We start from the raw sequence: 19,585 nt of genomic DNA on the forward strand, positions 1-19,585 counted from the left end.
GGGAACAAATCTTTACAGCGAGGATCATTCCCATCCCCTCCATACACAGAATAGATAGGGATGGGCAACTTGGACATTGGCTACCCAAAATGGAGTGGGGGTGGGGGGCTACAAAGGCAAGAAGTGACTGGCTTATAAGCTTTCAACAGGTAGCCTAGATCCGGAGGGCACGAAGGAAGGTGGAATCTCCACTGCGTAGCATCCAATATGTCTGGGCAGGACTGATGAGAGGAGATGTGGATAGGTCTCTTGTTATACAATAGTGAATAATTGTTATCAGGACTAATTGTGAGGGTTGGAAATGTAAAGGTAGAAGTTTTGTAGCAAAAGGAGGGGAGTGATTGACTTTGTGGTCTAGGAGTGGAGGTCCCTAAGACCATCAAGGAAGAAGAGCAGAGAGCGGGACCCTACCCAGAGAAGTAGTGATGCCTGAGATGGAGGCAGAGATGATGATATGGTGAGATGGAGCAGCTGGGGACTTTAGACCCAGAGAGGGAAACAAGCTGTGTGCTGATGACCAGGAGGCAGGTTTGCAGGGTAAACCCTTTGAATGGTTGGTGATGCATGGAGGGGATTGTAACTATGGCAATGAAATGATATATAATAGGATGAATGTAAAACTAATGTTCTCCCATGTAAACTATCACATAATCCACAAAAAAAAAAAAAAAAAAAAAAAAAAAAAAAAAGTCACATTGTAGACAAAAAGAGGCAAATAGACCAAACATTGAAGATTGGAAAAAATGTATCATACTAATGGCAATCGGAGAGGTGGGGCTTGATGGTGGCTAGGTTAGAGGTGCAGTGATGTTCGCCATCAGCCATACCACAGAATACCAGGCAAAGCAGATCCAGGGCAGTGCTCCAAAACTTGGAACCACAGAGCTAGGAATGTTTTAAAAGTTTGAAGGCTTAGAGCTACTAGAACTTGAAACTAAAGGAAAAAGTCATGTACTTTTGAGTCTGCCGGGCTCGGAGGTCCGAAGACGACATCTTGGGTGAGACCAAACAGCAAAACCAAGTGGGGGAGCAGAAACACCATGGAAAAATGCCATGGGAACCTTGTCAGTTTTGCTTTGTTCTGATTTTCGTTTTTTGGTGTCTGGTCATTGGCACCCCCACTGTTTGTACATCTCCATTCTGGTGACTAGAGGGAGAGCCTGAGTGAGTGGACACCCACCACCCTCACTACTGGTGGGTTCTTCTGCCACGTATGCACACAGATACTCAGCCCAAGAGCAGGCCCTGAACGGGTTTTTGTTTTGTTTTGTTTTGTTTTAAATTCGGGAAAGGGCAGGACAGGGCTGTAGAGAGGGAAAAAGAGTTTAAAAACAAAACAGGCCGAAAATTAAATTAAAGCCTTAGGGACAGCATAACAACCAACAGTGGCATCTTGAAATCTCTCAGGCAGCTTTGAAAGCAAGAAGCTGAAAAGAGGACATTAAAGTCATAGTCACATTACGGTACAGATGAATTTTTTCTTTTCTCCTTCATCTCCCTTTTCTGTGATTATAGACTGCGGTATTCAGTCTAGTTTTGTTGTTGCTGTTTTGGGGTGTTTTTTTTTCCCTTGGTCCCCCCCCACTGGTGCTGTTTTGCTGTTTTATGCCCCCCTTCTACCTTTGGGGAACTCTCTCTCTCCCTATATTACCCAAGAAGAGTCAGCAACTGCTGCCATACAGTCAAGCTACAATCATACTCTATAAAATACCAAAACCCAGGCAAGAACCAATACCAACTGCGATATACCAAGGAGGCAGACTACACCTGTGAAAGTTACTCTGAGTTAGGCAATAAGAAGAGTGAAAGGGAATCCCACATCCTGATCACATCTACCTGGAAGCAATCATAAAGCATAAAAAAATACCAAAACAAACTAATGACGATCAATACCCTGCAAGAGTAGTAGCATTAATTTCTGATAAAATAGACTTTGATGCAAAGTCCAGTATAGGAGACAAAAAAAAAAAAAAAAAAAGACAATGCATTGATAGTGTTTGTGTTACAGTGTTGGAATTATGCAGTTATGGCCAGGGGATTATGGCGTTGGAGAAAAATGCTGAACATACACTCCACTACCAGATGAACAACAAATCTGTCTTGGAATAAATATAATCAGAATATTCTTAAACAATTTATGGTGAGAGCTTGTCTCAGATACTTTAGATCTGTTATCAGGAGTCCTTGGAGAAGGGCGACTTGTTGGCACAGTAGGTGCAAAAATGGGCTCAAGCATAGCCACGATTTCGAGGATGGTGAAAGACTAGTGTTTCATTCTGTTGTACACAGGGCTGCTATAAATTGGAATGAACTCCACAGCACTTAACAGACAACAACAACTAAACAATATGCACTCTCAAGCACTGTTGTTATTTGTTGTTGTTTTGTTGTTAAGTACCTTGGAGTGGGCTCCAACTCACAGTGACCCTGCACAGGGTTTCCGAGGCTGTAAATCTTTACGGGAGCAGTATGCCTCATATTTCTCCCGCAGAACCACTGGTAGTTATTAAGTGCCATCAAATAGCAAGAAAACAAACAGTAGATAACAAAATAATCCTAACCAGTAACCATACAGAATTTACAATGCCTTGAGACAGTCCATTGTTGTTAAATGATATAGCAAGTCATAGAGAAACCCTGTATAGGCTTTCTGAAGAATGGCTGGTTAGTTTGAACATCTGACCTTGCTGTTCAAATTAATCTTGTGGTCAAACACTTATACTACAGTGCCACACCAAGACACAAAAATCATCAATAAAAACCGTATTTCAAAGATATATCCCCAAGAAACACCCAGAAATGTATTTGTCCAATCATCTCTTAGCTCAAATCTGAAAACTAACATTGTGAAAGGATAGCCATTCATTCATACAGCAAATATATATTGAGAAACTGTGGCAGATATATCAAGTATAACAAAAAATTATAAAATTGGTTAGTAGCAATGCTTATCTCACAAACTTATTTCAAGGTTTAAATGAGTTTGAATAAGTAAGATTTTTATAAATATTAGTTGCTATAGCAATTACCTTTACTAAAGCACTGGTAGTGATATTCTCATGGCTTTATTGTTTTGCTTGAGGAGAAGGATAAGGAAGGAGGAAGGGAAAAGGGTAGCAGTAGTGAAGGGAAGACAAAAGGCAAGGAAGAGGAGAAAAAGAGAGCAAGAGTTTGAGATCAAATTGCTTCATAAAGTTTTTTATAAGATATCTCTTTTATATATTGTTGTTGTTGTTGTTGTTCAGTGCCATCGAGTCGGGTCCGACCCATAGCGACCCTGTACAGGGTTTCCAAGGGTGTAGATCTTTACGGGAGTAGAAAGCCTCATCTTTCTCCCGCGGAGCGGCTGGTAGTTTCGAACCGCTGACCTTAAGGTTCGCAGCCCGATTCGTAACCACTACGCTACCAGAGCTCCCCTTTTATATATTATTCTAGAAAAATATGAGTGGTAGACTGTGGTACTGTGGAATAAACACTAGCGCTAACCACAAGGTTGGTGGTTCAAACCCTCCAGCCGCTCCTTGGAAACCCTATACAGCGTTTCTCAGAGCATTATTCCACAGTGCCACACCAGGACTCCATGAGTCGCTATAGCACTTAACAACAACAGATTGTCTCAAGGCATTGTAAAATCTGTGTGGTTACTGTGTTATTGCTACTGCTTGTTTGTTGTGTTGCTAATTGATGCAACACACTACCCAAATATGACAAATTATATTTAAACTTCATTGGATGAAATTTTCCTCTTTAATTTCCTATTCAGTATCTTCAGAGAAAGGAGTTCTGGGAGCGTAGTATGTTACACATTGGGTTGCTAACTGCAAGGGCAGCAATTCAAATCTACCGATCACGTTGTGGGAGAAAGATGAGGCTTTCTGCTTCTACAAAGATTAACAACCTTGGAAACCCTGTAATACTGGGTCTGTATGAGTCAGAACTAACTCCATGGCACACAGCCACAACTATCACCTTGATAAAAAGTTTCTACTACTCTTAGATAAAGTCAGTGTACAATGTTTTTGTACCTTGCTATTTTGCAAAAACATAGCTGTTTTCAATTTTGAAGAAGTAGACTTTTGGAAGATGTTTCATTTGAAGGATAAGCATGCTGAAATACAGCCTTACCCATAGGAAGTTTTAAGGGAGAAAATAAGTATAAAGATATATTCTTCATTCCCCTCACCCCTTTCTCTCTTTCATTTTCACTTTCCTTTAAATAGTATGACTGTTTTCTCATGAAAGAGTACATCCTTTGGGCCATTTTTATTCATTCATTAAATCTAACTATTTGAAAGCAAGATACTATTATTAGTCACAAAGGTACAGCTATTCAATGACAATACACATAAAAAAATGACCAAAAATAGATTGATACTGGATTATTTTGATAATTATACCACAACATTAGAAATTATAACTTCTCTAGAATCTCCTCAAGGAAGGTCACATTTCACATTACAAACTACTTAGGTAAAAATTAGGCTTTACAATAAAATTACCAAAGCATAGTTATAATTCCTAATGACTTAGAAATATATTGAAACAAAATAATTTAATTGGAATCCTTTAAAAAGTTTAAGATGGAGAAGAGTCATCATATAAGTGGTTCTCAAAGACCATGGGAAGATTCATGTGTCATTTGGTCATGAAGTGGGGGTTAAGTGAGGGGGGAGCTGGGGTTTTAATTTTTTCCCTAAATCTACCCTGAGATGGCCTTTTAATACACAAGATATAGCAATTATGCACTGTGTCAGGAATATGAAACCTATTTCAAATACACAATCCATATCTCTTTCCTCTTCTTAGGTGGAGAACTAAGAACATAAAGGTCATAAATTTAAAAGCAAATTAACTTTGGTACAAATTCCAATTTAACCAAATCCAAGTTGTATAATCTAGTTCAAATCAATTTAATGTGATAAGCCCCATTTTCTTCAGCTTATAATGACAAATGCAATATGTCACCCAGAGGGTTATTAACATTGTTTTTGCTAGGTGCCATTGAGTTGGCTCAGACCCTGTGCACAACAGAATGAAATATTGCTCAGTTCTGCATCAGCCTCACATTTGTGTCTATGTCTGAGTCCATATTACAACTACGTCAGTTCATCTCCTTGAGTGTCTTCCTCTTTTTTACTGATGTCCATTTTACTAAACATGATGTTCTTCTTCAGGGACTCATCTTACCTGATAACATGGGGAAAATACATGAGACAAAGTTTCACCATCCTTTCTAAAAAACATTCTGACTGTACTTCTTTCAAGACAGATTTGTTCTTTCTTCTGGAGGTCCATGATTCATTCAATATTTTTCATCAGTACCGTAATTCCATGGTATCAATTCTTTGGATTTCCTTACTCGTTGTCCAGCTTTCACATGCATATGAAGCAATTGAAAATACATGGATTGGGTTCGGCACATGTTAGTCTAAAAGGTGACATTTATGCTTTTTAACACTTTAAAAGAAGTCTTTTAAAGCAGATTTGCCTAAAGTGATATATCATTTGATTTTTTAACTGCTGCTTTCATAAGGGTTGATTGTGAATCCAAGTGAAATGAAATACCTGCCAACTTCAGTTTTTTCTTTGTTCATCATGATATTGCTTATTGGTTCAGTTGTGAGGATTTGGTTTCCTTCTGTCAGGTGTAATCCATATTGAAGTTGTAATCTTTAGTCTTCAGTAAGCTCTTCAAGACTTCTTCACTTTCAGCAAGTAAGATTGTGTCATCTACATTTTGCAGATTGTCCTCTTCAAATTCAGATGTGATGTTCTTATTCATATAATCCAAAATCTCACATTACTTGCTTGGCATACAAATTGAATAAATCTGGTGAAAAGATACCTTTTCTGATTTTACCTGAAACATACCTTTCCTGATTTTAAACCTTGTTTTGTTTTAATACCTACTTCTTTGTCTATGTACAGGTTAGACATGAACACAATGAAGCAGTCTGGAATTCCTATTCTTCTCAATGTTATTCACACAGTCAAATGACATTGCATAATTAATAAAGTACAAGTAAATATTTTCCTGGTATTCTAAGCTTTCATTCCTGATATCAGGAATAATATCCCTCGTTCCATGTCCTCTTCTCAGTCTGGCTTGAATTTCTGGCAATTCCATGTCCAAGTACTACTACAACCACTTTTTAATTATTTCCAACATAATCTTCCTTTTGTGTAATATTTATGATATTAATTAATTTCTGTATGGTGCTGGATCAATTTTCTTTGGAATGAGCACAAATATGGATGGCTTCCAGTCACTTGGCCAAGTAACTGTTTTCCAAATCTCTTGACATAGAGCAAGTATTTTCAGCATTCATTTGTTGAATCTTCTCAATGGGTGTTCTATAAATTGCTGGAGACTTGCTTTTTACAAATGCCTTCAATAAAACTTGAACTTCTTTCTTCAATACCATAAATTCTTGGTTGTATGCTAGTTCCTGAAATGATTAAACATTGAACAATTCTTCTTGGTATTCCTTCCATATTCTTTTGTTCAATATTTTGCCCATAGAATTCTTCAATATTGCCACTTAAAGCTTAATTTTTTTTTTTCTTCAGCTCTTTCAGCCTGAGTGCATTTGTCCTTTATGATTTTTGAACTTCAGCTCTTCCTAAATTTTATTATGACACTTTAGGAGTACCAGTGTGGTACTATAGGATAAGTGCTAGTTTGCTAATCACAAGGTCAGTAGTTCAAATCCACCAGCCATTATTCAGATGAGTCAGAACCAACTCAACAACACCTAACAATAACAACTCTGTCTTATCTAGCCACACTTTGAAATCTTCTGGTCAGTGCTTTTACTTCATCATGTCTTCCAGCTGCTTTACCTACTCTACATTTAAGATCAAGTATCAGAGTTTCTTCTGGCATTCATTTTGGTCTTTTCTTTCTTTCATTTTTGTTTTTCTTAAATAACCTTTGCTATCATAATGTATGAAGTGATCCCACAACTCATCTGCTCTTCAGTCATTAGTGTTCAATGCATCAAATCCGTCTTTGAGATGGTCTCTAAATTCAGGTGGATATACCTGTGGATTGTTTTCATTTTCTTAAACTTCAGCCTTCATCCTGAACTTTCATATTAACAATTGATACTCTTCTCCACAATCAGACCCTGGCCTTGTTTTGACTGATGATATTGAAATTCTCTATATTCTTTTTCCACACATATAGTCAACTTCATTCCTGTGTATACCATCAGGAAAGATTCGTGTGTATGTTGCTACAAAAGTCATTGGTCTTGCAAAATTCTATTATGTGAATTTGTAACACCAAGACCATATATTTCACCTACCAATCTTTCTTCCTTATGTCTAAGTTTTGCATCCCAATCATCAATAATTATTAATGCACCATGATTGTATGCTTGATAAAGTTCAGAATGTAGAAGTAAGTAAGAGTCTTCAATTTCTTCACATATGAAATTAGTGGTTGATGCATACATTTGAATAATAGTTCTATTAACTGATCTTCATTGTAGGTATATGGATATTATGCTATCTATGACATTTTTTAGATAACATTTGCATGTTTATTATGTTCTAGACAATATGCTAAAGCACTTGACATGCATATATTTAGGGTTATTTAAGAAAATGTATGTTAAAATGCCAAGCAGCCTGCCTGGCTTATGGTAGGAACTAAATTATTAGTTTAGGTCTCTTGGTGTGGCACTGTCGGATAAGCACTGGAATGCTAACCCCAAGATCAGCAGTTCAAACCTACCAGCTGTTTCTCAGAACCTCTATACAGATTCTCTATGAGATTGATCTGACTCAATGGCACTTAATAACAACAAATTATTAGTTTATTTTACTTTTACATACTACACAAATAACTATCAAAAATTAATAGAAATAAGGCTAAATAAGACAAAGAAGCTGCCTTTAATGTTTATTATATAATATAGGGGAACTATGACATGTAAACCAATAAAGTCAACACCATTTGATGTTTTTGTTGTTATTGTTAAGAGCCATTGAGTTGGTTCCAACTCACAGCAACCTTGTATAGTGTTTCCAAGGAGCAGTTGGTGGGTTTGAACTGCCAACCTTGTGATTAGCTACCCAGTGCTTACCCTACAACACCAGGACATCTCAGGACTCCTGAGTGAAATAAGGAGCTCTGGTAGCATAGTGGATTATGAGTTGAGTTAGTAGTTAGCAGTTCTAATCTCCCAGCTGCTCCTTGGGAGAAAAATGAGACCTGGTAGCTTAGTGGTTACAAATCGGGCTGCTAATCTTAGGGTCAGCAGTTTGAAACTACCCGTTGTTCGTGGGAGAAAGATAAGGTTTTCTGCTCCCATAAAGATTTACAGCCTTGGAAGCCCTGAACAGGGTTGCTATGAGTTGGAACCAACTCCATGGCACATAATAACAAGAACAGAGTTTTATAGCCTTGAAAACTCTATACAGGGTTGCTGTGAGTTGGAACTGACTCCACGGCACACAGCTACCACCACCATAGATTATTGGATGTCACGGTGTGGCACTGCAGGATAATGCACTGGACCACAAGATCAATTTGAACAACAAGGTTGGCAGCTCAAACCACCTTATATGAGTTGGAATTAGTTCAACAACACTTAACAACAAGAATTATATTGATAAACATAAAGATCAGAGTCAGCACAGAGGAAGATATAATAATAAAAAAAAATCACACCACAGTATACAACTTCTTTCTTGCTTCTCTCTCTCTCTCTTTTTTTCTTCTATTTCTTACTACCTTTGATCCATTAAATCCACAAATGTCCAAAGTTATAAATGAATGTAATTTTATCATGAAAGATGAAGGGACATGCCTGTCCCATTCTCCTCTCTTTCCACAGAAAGCCCTGATCTCAAAGTTGCTACAAATTGGTGTAAGCAAGGCAATGATTTAGCTCTTATTGACTTGTTAAAATTTAGTATCATATTGCTCTTTACTATTTTGTGGGCACTAGCTGTACCAGAGAGGTTGCACATTTGAGCTGACAGAAGAAACCATGTTGCATTTTATTGTGGAAAATCTCTTTTAGTGAATGGAATTAGCAACTATATGGAATTCCCTAAAAATACTTGCCAGCTTTTGTATCTTTCTAGAACTATAGTTTTCAAACTTAACAGAAATGTCACTTGTTAGCATGCAAAAATATGACCTGGGAACGTGTTAACAATTCAAGTTTCTGGAGATCATCCCATGGATTCTGATTCATTTGATATGTGGCAGAGTCGTGAAATTTGAAATTATTGTAAAGTTAATTCTAATGTATGAGGTCCTAAACCCTTTCAGAATACTTTAGACTATGGTTAGCCCTCTCCCCAGCTTTATTTTTACTTATGGCTAGTAGGACATTTCATAGTCTCCTTAATAACCCTAGTTCCAGGCTACCAGTCTCCACAAAACATTCCCTTTATATCAAAACATTTTATCTTAACTTGATCACTTTCTAATTCTTAATAAACTTTTTACTATTTCCAGCACTGGACTGAGAACTACAGGTCTGAGGTTCCAGCCCACCAGCCCATTCCATGAGAGAAAGATGAGACTTTCTACTCCCCTGAAGATTTAAAACCTGTGAAACCCTAAACTCTCCAGGGTACTTATCAACATTTCCTATTTCATAGTGAAGTCTTCAGTAGTACTGAACTGCTAACTGCAAGGTTGGTAGTTCAAACCCACCAGCTGCTGCCCAGAAACCCTAAAAATGGTCACCATGAGTCAGAATCGACTTGACCACACTTAATAATAACTATGTGTTAGGCGTGGCATTGTAAGATAAAGCACTGAATCGCAAAATCAGTTTGAACCACAAGATCAGTGGTTCAAACTCACCAGATGCTCCTTGGAAACCCTATACATGGTTCCACTTGAAGGCACTCAGCAACAAAATGTGTTAGGAATCCTGGTGTGGTGCCATAGGATAAGCACTTAACCTCAAGGTTGGTTTGAACTGAAAAATTGGTAATTCAAACTCACCAGCCTATCCTCCGAAACCCTATATAGAGTTGGAATCAACTCTAAGGTACTTCACAACAACAACAGACTCTGTATGTACTTGACATTTAATTTACATCATTTTATAAAAGTCCCATGAGGCTGCTATTATGAACCTCTTTTTACATATGTGTATGAAGTTCAGGGAGATTAACTAATTTATCCATAGATACACAGGTTTTAAAATAGAAGAACCTGGATTTTAAACCTCATTTGTCTGAATCTGAAACTCGTACACTGGCAGGCATGGTTTTCTTACATAAATTAGATATTATAGTCAGGATAGTTTTTCTAGTTTTTTTTGTTTTTGTTTTTGACTTCTCTAAACTTTTCATGATTTCCCCTTGTTCTTGCCTATATTCCTTTATTTTACTGTGCCTTTCATCTGAATGTTTTGTTTTGTTTTTATAATTGAGTGAATCAAGAATGAAAACCTTCTTTTTGTATTTGCAAATCAGCTTATCTTTCCTTTTATTTTAGCACTTGTCATAGTATGCCTTCTGTGAGTGTTATTTGTGAATGTGAATCTCCCCTCTCTCTGATGGTGACCTCTTTGAGGAAGCCAGGTGTATTAGGAATAGCTCTCTATGGAGTCAGGTAGATCTTGACAAAAATTACTGCTTCAGCACTTGCTGATCACAAGTCACAATGCCTTTAATCTTTAGTACATTATTCTTCAGAATTAATAGTACCCACCAAATTTAGTCATATCTGATGTGTCTGGAACAATACCTTTTATATAGTTGGCACTCAAATTCTGAATTCTAACCTCCCTGACACAGAATGATATCTACCTGTCATGCCTAATATTAATCAGTGAAAAGAAGGTCACATTTATTACACATAGTGAAAATGTAGGAGGTCTGCTGTAGCAGGCATTGTGGAAACAGTTGATACTGTTTTTAAGACATGACATAAATCTATATCTTAAACCTATTGCCTAAATCTTAAAGGAGTATATCTAATTTAAGTTAGCCTTGATATATTTGAACAATGTTTCCTAAATTAAAAAAAGAAAGAGATGATGCTTTGGCTTTATAAAGTTGAGGAAAATCTCCTTCTCCATTTATTCATATTTCATTTCAGCATATTTATCTCTGAGTCAATAAGAGCTGGAGGGCTTATGATTAAGTTCAACATTCACATCTCTTTCTGAACAAAATAAATATGCATGTATAAATCTAATATACCAAAGTGCCAGTCATGTCTCTATAGGAAAGTCAAATGTTTTCCATATCTTATCATGTGATACTTTTTGTGAAAGTCAGCCCAGTGGTATCTCAGCATGATTGTCAGTGTTGAGTTCATTACCTTGGGACAAGTAACATGGAAAATCAATGATTTCCCAAACCATAAATTGAACACTTGTGAAGGCCTTATTAACTCCACTGACAAATTTCCTACAAAATATACTATACATGGGCGATTTTATTTGCCAGAAATGTGAGTTCTAAGTGTTTACTGTACCTGAACTTTTATTTTGAAAAATATAATGTCATTTCATCCTTGCTTTATACATGTTTTCCAAATTATACTCACAAGAGTTATTTTCCATGACAACATTATATGAGAAACACAAGCTCAAAGTGAACATAGATAATTGGCCTACATGGAACTTTTTTCAGTCAGGCAGGTACCTTCATGAACCCTCCAAAATGCATCTCATTTCTCAATACAAGATTCAGTTTCTCTAGAAGGTTGCCTGTGCATATTAGAGTCCTGACACTTTTTTTCTGAACATTTTGTGTCTTCTGAAGTGGTGACGCTATCCCAGATTATTTTTTTCTAGTTATGGTGGAACAAAACCCACTAACAGCCAGAAGTCAATATTTCAGGTTGTTATATGATTGTTCAGAGGCAAAATCATACTCAGTTCCATTAAGGGTCAGCCTTTCAATGTCAAGAGACCAGAAGGTTTGTTGAAATCAGGCTTACCCAATTGTCCATAGAAAATATTGTGGCCAATTTGCTACCACAATCTGGGAAGAAAGGCAATGCTGCTTGTTAGTGGTATGATTTCCAAGAATAATGTAATTTCAGAGAAGATTAGTTAGATCAGCAACAGCTTGTCTTCGAAGATGAGCATTTAGATTCTTCTTTTTTTATAAACTTTAGTGATGAGAAAATGCATGTCATATTTTAGGAAGTTGAGCTGTTTGCACTTAAGGACTATATACTCAGTCAAAAATAACCTTATATTCTGAGGCTTAGAACATGTCTGAGGTTGGATGTTTTTGTGTGGTGTGTGTATGTGTGTGCATGTTTTTAAAGAGATACAACTAAAATCAAGATGAATAATAAGGACACTATGGAATTATATATAAAGAAATAACAACTATGACTTTACCCAAATACATGTTGCATTTCTGTAAGTTCTTTCTCTTTGATCTGTAGATCATCTTCTAATCTTTCTATTATGATAACATAAGATTCGCTGACTTTCTTCTTCCACTCATCTAACAAAGAAGAACAAATGGGATTTATTCATAGCTGTGTTTTGGAAAATGCAAACACAGATCATAGCATACAAATAATCAAAACTCTGCTTTTTATTTTGAATTTTATAATACTTAATTATATTACTGATGTGAAATTAAAATGCAGATGTTTATATTTAAAATTCAATCATATTGAATTGTAGTAATTAAGAAACCATTTGTTATTATATAACATATTTACATGAAAGAATATATTTAACTTATTTCATTTTATTTTATTGCATTTTAATTATAGCAATTTCTAGTTGCTAGACAGTTTTTAGTTTTTAAATACTAGATAATTAAGATATAATTCTAAAATCTTTATATTCTACAGTAATCAAAAATTTTAAACTCTAAATACCAAGAGACAAATATATTTTTTCAAATGAATTTGATTTTAATAAAATTATTCAGAGAAAAAATATTTTCAGATCAATTTGTCTTCATAGCACTTTTACAAAATACATTGGGTTATATTTTTGTAAAAATTAATACATATACTAAAAAATTTTACTTCTCTATAACTATAATTGAATCATGTTGTAGTTGAAGAAATAAAAGTAATTACCAGTACAAGTCTGGGTAGGTCTAGATTTATAATTCCCCATTTGGTAGAAGTTTCTTCTTTCTCTAATGCAGTTCCTCAGGTTACAAAATTTCCTGTACAAGTGCAGTGACCATCCAGTTGAAAAATACTTTGATAGTTGGGCTAAAAATAAGCTGAGTGGCAAAGGGAATGTCATGCAACAATGACAAAGAACAAGAGTATGTGTTTTCAAGGATGAAATCATAAAGGGATTAATCAGTCTTTAAGAGAACTGTATCAAAAATAAACAGTAAATGTTATAATAGGATTGTTTGCTTTCATCTATTGATCAAACCCAAATAATACCCATGCATACTTTCATAGGCTTTTAATTTTTATTTTTTAAATAATCAATCTAGGAAGTGAGTCAGTGACATCTGAGGTTCACAAAAGAATTATTTAAGTAGTTCACTGGATCTTTTTTACAGGGTACAGATGTGATGCTGTAGGATAAACACTGAACTGCTAACTTTAAGGTTGGCAGTTCAAACCCACCAGTCACTCTTCAGAAATCCTATATTGGGTTGCTATGAGTCAGAACCAACTGGACAGCATTTAATATCATCATCAACAACAAGATCTTATTTTAGGACCATTTCTCCTGAGTCAATGCAATGGCAGTTGGATAATATGTCCAAGTATGAGATGACGTTTGGCCGTCCTGTCCTCCAAGGATCACTCTGGCTGTCCTTCTTTAAACACAGATCTGTTGGTTCTTTTGGCAGCCCATGGAACTTTCAACATTCTCTTCCAACACCATAACTAAAACGCATCAATTCTTCTACAGTCTACTTATTCACTGTCCAGCTTTCACATGCATATGAGGTAATTGAAACTGTCATGGCTTGGGTCAGACGCACCTTAGTCCTCAAGCTGACATCTTTGCTCTTCAACACTTTTAAAAGGTCTTGTGCAGCACATTTGTCTAATGCAAATAAAGTCGTTTGATTTCTTGACTGTTGCTTCCATGAGTGTTAATGGCTGAACAAATAAGAATGAAGTCCTTGACAACTTCAATCTTGATCCAGCGGTGAGGATTTTTGTTTTCTTTACATTGAGATACAATCCATACCGAAGGCTGTGGTGTTTGATATTCATCAGTAAATATTTTAAGTTTTCTTCACTTTCAGCAAGCAAGGTTGTATCATCTGCATATCGCAGGTTGTTAATGAGTCTTCCTCCATTCCTGATGCCACATTTTTCTTCATTTAACCCAGCTTCTCAGATTATTCACTCAGCACACAGGTTGAATAAGTATGGTGAAAGAACACAACCCTGTTGTACACCTTTCTTAATTTTAAAACATTCAGTGTTCCCATGTTCTGTTCGAAAAACTGGCTCTTGTCCATGTACAGATTCCTCATGAGTACAATTCAGTTTCTGCAATATTCATACTTCACAATGTTGGCCATAGCTTATGATGATCCACACAATCAAAAGCCTTTGCATAGTCAATAAAACACAGGTAAACATTTTTCTGATATTCTGTGCTTTCAGCCAAGATCCATCAGACATCAGCAAGGATATCCCTTCTGAATCTGGCTTGAACATCTGTAAATTCTCTGTTAATGTATGCTTTCAGCCGTTTCTGTATTACCTTTAGTAAAATTTACTCGCATGGGATATCAAAGATATTGTCCGATGTTTTCCGCATTCCATTGGGTCACGTCTCATTGGAATGGACACAAATACGGATCTCTTTGAATCAATTGGCCAGATAGTTATGTTACAAATTTCTTGGCATAGATGAATGAGTACCTCCTGTGCTGCCTCACTTTCTTGAAAGATTTCAATTTTCATTCCATCAATTCTTTGCCAATTCCTTCAATGCACCTTGGACATCCTCCTTCACTATCATTGGTTCTTGATCATGTGTTACCTCTTGAAATGATTGAACATCAACCAACTCCTTTTGGTACAGTGACTCTATGTAATTCTTCCATCTTATTTTGATATTCTGCATCATTCAATAATTTCCCCAGAGAATCTTTCAATAACGCCAGCTTGAGAAATGCTGAGCATGTTCTTCCTTTTTGGTTTTCTGACTATAGATATTTGCACATTTTGTTGTAGTATTTGACTTTATCTTCTCGAGCTGACCTTTGAAATTTTCTGTTCAACTATTGTACCTCATAATTTCTTCCATTTGCTTTAGTATCTCTACGCTGGAGAGCAAGTTTCAGTGTCTCTGCTGACATCCATTTTGACCTTTTCCTTCTTTCTTGTCTTCTAATGACTTTTTTTCTTTCTTCTTATACGATGTTCTTGATGTCATCCCACAACTCTTCTGGTCTTTGGTCTTTAGTGTTTAGTGTATCAAATCTGTTCTTCAGATGGTCTCTAAATTCAGGTAGGATATATTCAAGATCATATTTTGGCTCTCATGGACTTGTTTTCGTTTTCTTAAGCTTCAGTTTGAATTTGCATATGACTAATTGATGGTCTGTTCCACAATCTGCCCCTGGCCTTGTTTTCACTGATGATATGGAACTTTTCCATCTTCTCTTTCCGCAGATGTAGTCAATTTGATTTCTATGTTTTCCATCTGGTGAAGTCCATGTGTATAGTCATCTCTTATGCTGTTGAAAGATGGTATTTGAAATGAACAAATCATTTATTTTGCAGAATTCTATCATGCGTTCTCCAGCATCATTACTATCATCAAAGTTATATTTTCCAGCTACTGATCCTTCCTCTTTGCTCCTAACCTTTGCATTTCAATCACCAGTAATGATCAATACATCTTGATTGCATGTTGGATCAATTACAGATTGAAGAATTTAATAGAATTCTTCTATTTCATCCTCACTGGCTTTAGTGGTCGGTGCATAAATTTGAATAATAGTGGTATTAACTGGTCTTCCCTATAGGTGCGTAAGTATTAGCCTATCACAGACAGCATTGTACCACACGACTGATTCTTTTTTTCAATGAATGCAACATGATTCCTTTTTTATTTGCCATTCCCAGAATAGTAAACCGTGTGGTTGTCGGATAAAACTGGCCAATACCAGTCCATTTCAGCTTAATAATGCCTAAGATATTGATGTTTATGCATTCCATTTCATTTTTGACAATTTCTAATTTTCCTAGATTCATGCTTCATACATTTCATGTTCTGATTATTAATGGATGTTTACAGCTGTTTCTCTTCATTTTGAGTTGTGCCTTATCAGCAAATGAAGGTACTGCAGGCTTTACTCCCACATCATCAAGGTCATCTTTCCTTTGAGGATGCAGCTCTTCCTCAGTCACATTTTGAGTGCCTTCTAACCTGATGGGCTCATTTTCCAGCACTATATTTGACAGTGTTTCTCTGCTCTTCATAAGGTTTTCAGTGACTGAAAATTATTTCATCACTCCTTCTTCCTAGTATGTGTTTGTCTGGAAGCTAATCTAAAACCTGTCTACCATGGGTGACCCTGCTGGTATTTAAAATACAGGTGGCATAGCTTCCAGAATCATAGCAACTCAAGGACATAGCTACAGATGGCTAGAGCTGAGAGTGTAGCATCCAGTTGATATGAAATGAAAGGAAAGACACAATAACACCTAAACCTGTAGATAATACTCATTTTAGCTAGCCTCAATAGCTTGTTGATCAGATCTCAACTATAGGAAGACCAAAAAAAAATTTTTTTTGAGTGAAATTAGTCAGTCACAAAAGCACAAATATTGCATAAGACCATTATTGTAAAAGCTTAAGAAAAGATGCCCATACTAAAAGGAAAAAAAAACAAAATTTCTTTGTTGACTACAGGGGGAAGAGAGCATGGAAGGGATGGTAGAGCACAGGGTAGGGATAGACACATCATAGTTCAGGTGTTGGAGAGAGCAGTACACAAGAAGGGGGAGGGGGATGAAAGAACATGGTTGATAAGGGACAACTTAGGCAGGTTTGCATGTACTAAATGAGACAGAGTAAATAATGATGTATTCTCCACCTTGGAAAAACAGGGCTCTGTGATACATGGATCGAGGCATAGTGTAAATGGGTAAAAGATGAAATATAATGTTAAGATGCTTAGCTGTCTTGTTAATATTGATTTCCCTTGCCAATTAATATCAGAAAATATGATTACAGAAAACTTGTAAGCCTTCTTCATCTAATAACTGACTGGAATACATAAAAGGGGTTCTAGAACTTTCCCAGTGAAATAGGCTTCCTGCGGAGCCTTTGTAGTATATAGGACCTTAGGTGGACTCCTGAGCCCCAGTCAGAACCTTCTGGGGTGGGACATTCCCACTTGAAAGTATAAACAGACCAGACAGTGAGAGGAACAGAAGATTCGTCTCAGAAAAATCAGCAGGAAAAAATCCAAAGAACAAAATGGCAGTCTGATTGGCTACTACAAGAACAAACAAGTTGTTCATCAGGGAGCCAAAAGACAAGCAATCAAGTCCCTTCAGGACAAAGCCTGCCCCAATACTGAAACTCAAAGGGAGCACATGAGCAGGCATGTGAGATTGCTGGTGACCACGTTGGTCAGCTGGTGAGTGGAAGAGGGAGTAAGTCAGCAATGAAGATATGGGCTGAGTGCAATCACATTCTATAGAGTCCCATTGACCTGGAGATGAGAGAGAAGAGGAAGTGCTGCTTGGTCTGCAGTGCGGTGAGACCTGGAGACACCTGAGCTCATGAACAAGGACATAGCCATGGAGGGCTAGAGCTGAGATTGAAGCATCCAGCTGATATGAAATGAGAGGAAAAGCACAAGAACACCCAGACATGTAGATAGTACTCATTCAACCTAGCCTCAATAGCTTGATGATCAGATCTCAGCTAGAGAAAGACCAAAAAAAAAAAAAAACTTTTTTATAAAGGAAACAAGTATAAATTGCTACAATTTGATGAACTTGACCTATAGTTATGGATTTAGTAGCTCAAAATACCAACTGAGAGGGAAGAAGTCTTCACATCAAGTATCAATCCTATCCCTTCTGTATACAGGGTTAATAGGGACACACAACTTAGACATTTGCACCTAAAACTGGGGGCTAGGGAGGCATGAATTGACTGGCATACAAGTTTTTAAGAGGGAATTTTGTTTCAGAGTGTGAGGGAGAAGGTAGAATGCCCATTGAATAGTTTTCATTTTGTCTACAGGGGTCTGATGAAGGGAGATGGGGATAAGACTCTTATGATTCAATAGTGAATAATTGTTACCATGACTAATTGTAACTGTCACAACTTCAAAGGTAGAAGTTTTTTTTGTTTTGTTTTGTTTTGTTTTTTTTTAACAAAAAGGGGGAAGCAGTTAATCTTACAGTCCAGGAACAGACAACCCTAAGACCATCAAGGATGAAGAGCACAAGCAGAATGCTGGACCCTATCTAGAAAAGCTCTGGTAGTGTAGTGGTTATGAATCGGGCTGCTAATCTCATGGTCAGCAGTTTGAAACTATCAGCCTTTCCATGGGAGAAAGATGAGGCTTTCTGGTCCCGTAAAGATTTACAGTCTCAGAAATCCTATACAGGGTTGTTATGAGTCAGAACCAACTCTATGGCACATAACCACCACCAGCACCATCTTAAAAAGCAGGAACACCAGAGATGGAAGCAGAGATAAGGACACGGAGAGATAGAGCAGGTGAAGACCCTAGACTCATAGAAAGAGAATAGCTGTGTGCTTGTGGCCAGGAGGCAGACTTGCAGAATGTGCCCTTTGGTTGTTTAAATGGTTATATATTTCTAAATGTTTTTGTGTACATAACCACCACCACCCCCAAAAAAACACAAAACAAAACAAAAAACAGAGGGAATAGAAGCAAATACTGTTAAATGATGATGCATGGAGAGTATTGTCATCATTGCAATAAAATGATGAGTGTCAAATCCATGTTCTTTCAATGTAAAATATCACTCAATGCACAATGAAAATTTGTAAAAAAAAAAAAAAAAAAGAATTAAGATTATATGATTGATGTTTGTCAGACACTGTTTCAACCATATTTTATTAATTGTAATGTATGCAGTCCTACAAGATAGATACTATCTATCCCTATACCTTAGATGAGAAATTCAGACTTGCTAGTAGACGGTGGGATTTAGAAAAATTCCAGGCTAAGTCCAAGTTAGAAATGATTGTTATATAATTATTGTTATACAATACCTCAAGCACTCACATTCCATTTGCTTCATGGAACATTTCTCTTTGTAATGTTGTTATGTTCTGTCAAGTCCATTCCAACTCATAGCAGAATGAAACACTGCCCGATCCTGGGCCAACCTCACTATTGTTGCCACGCTAGAGCCTATTGATGCTACCACTTTGACAATCCATGTCACTAGGGGTCTTCCTCTTTTTCTCTGACCCTCCATCCTACTAAACATGGTATCCTTCTCCAGGGACTGGTCCCTCCTAACAATATGTCCGAAATATGAGAGACAAAGTTTGGCCATCTTGGCCTCCAACGAGCACTCTGGTTGCACTTCTTCCCACACTGATCTGTAGGTTCTTTTGGCAGCCCATGTGTACTTTCAATATTCTCTCCAACACCATAACTCAAAAGCATCAATTTTTGT

At 36.8% G+C, this 19,585-nt stretch overlaps 1 protein-coding gene across 1 annotated transcript in view; it reads right to left on the reverse strand.

Moving 5' to 3' along the window:
• Positions 1 to 13,082, reverse strand: part of TNNI3K (TNNI3 interacting kinase) — a 588,833-nt gene extending 575,751 nt beyond the window's left edge. The window contains exons 1-2 of the mRNA XM_006831035.1: positions 13,043 to 13,082; positions 12,342 to 12,450 (exon numbers count right to left, since the gene is read on the reverse strand). Of these exons, the coding sequence (XP_006831098.1) occupies positions 12,342 to 12,450; positions 13,043 to 13,082 (149 nt within the window). The remainder of the gene's footprint in view (positions 1 to 12,341; positions 12,451 to 13,042) is intronic.
• Positions 13,083 to 19,585: the final 6,503 nt, after the last annotated feature.

Source organism: Chrysochloris asiatica, unplaced genomic scaffold (assembly GCF_000296735.1).
Source record: "Chrysochloris asiatica unplaced genomic scaffold, ChrAsi1.0 scaffold00002, whole genome shotgun sequence".
NCBI lineage: Eukaryota > Metazoa > Chordata > Mammalia > Afrosoricida > Chrysochloridae > Chrysochloris > Chrysochloris asiatica.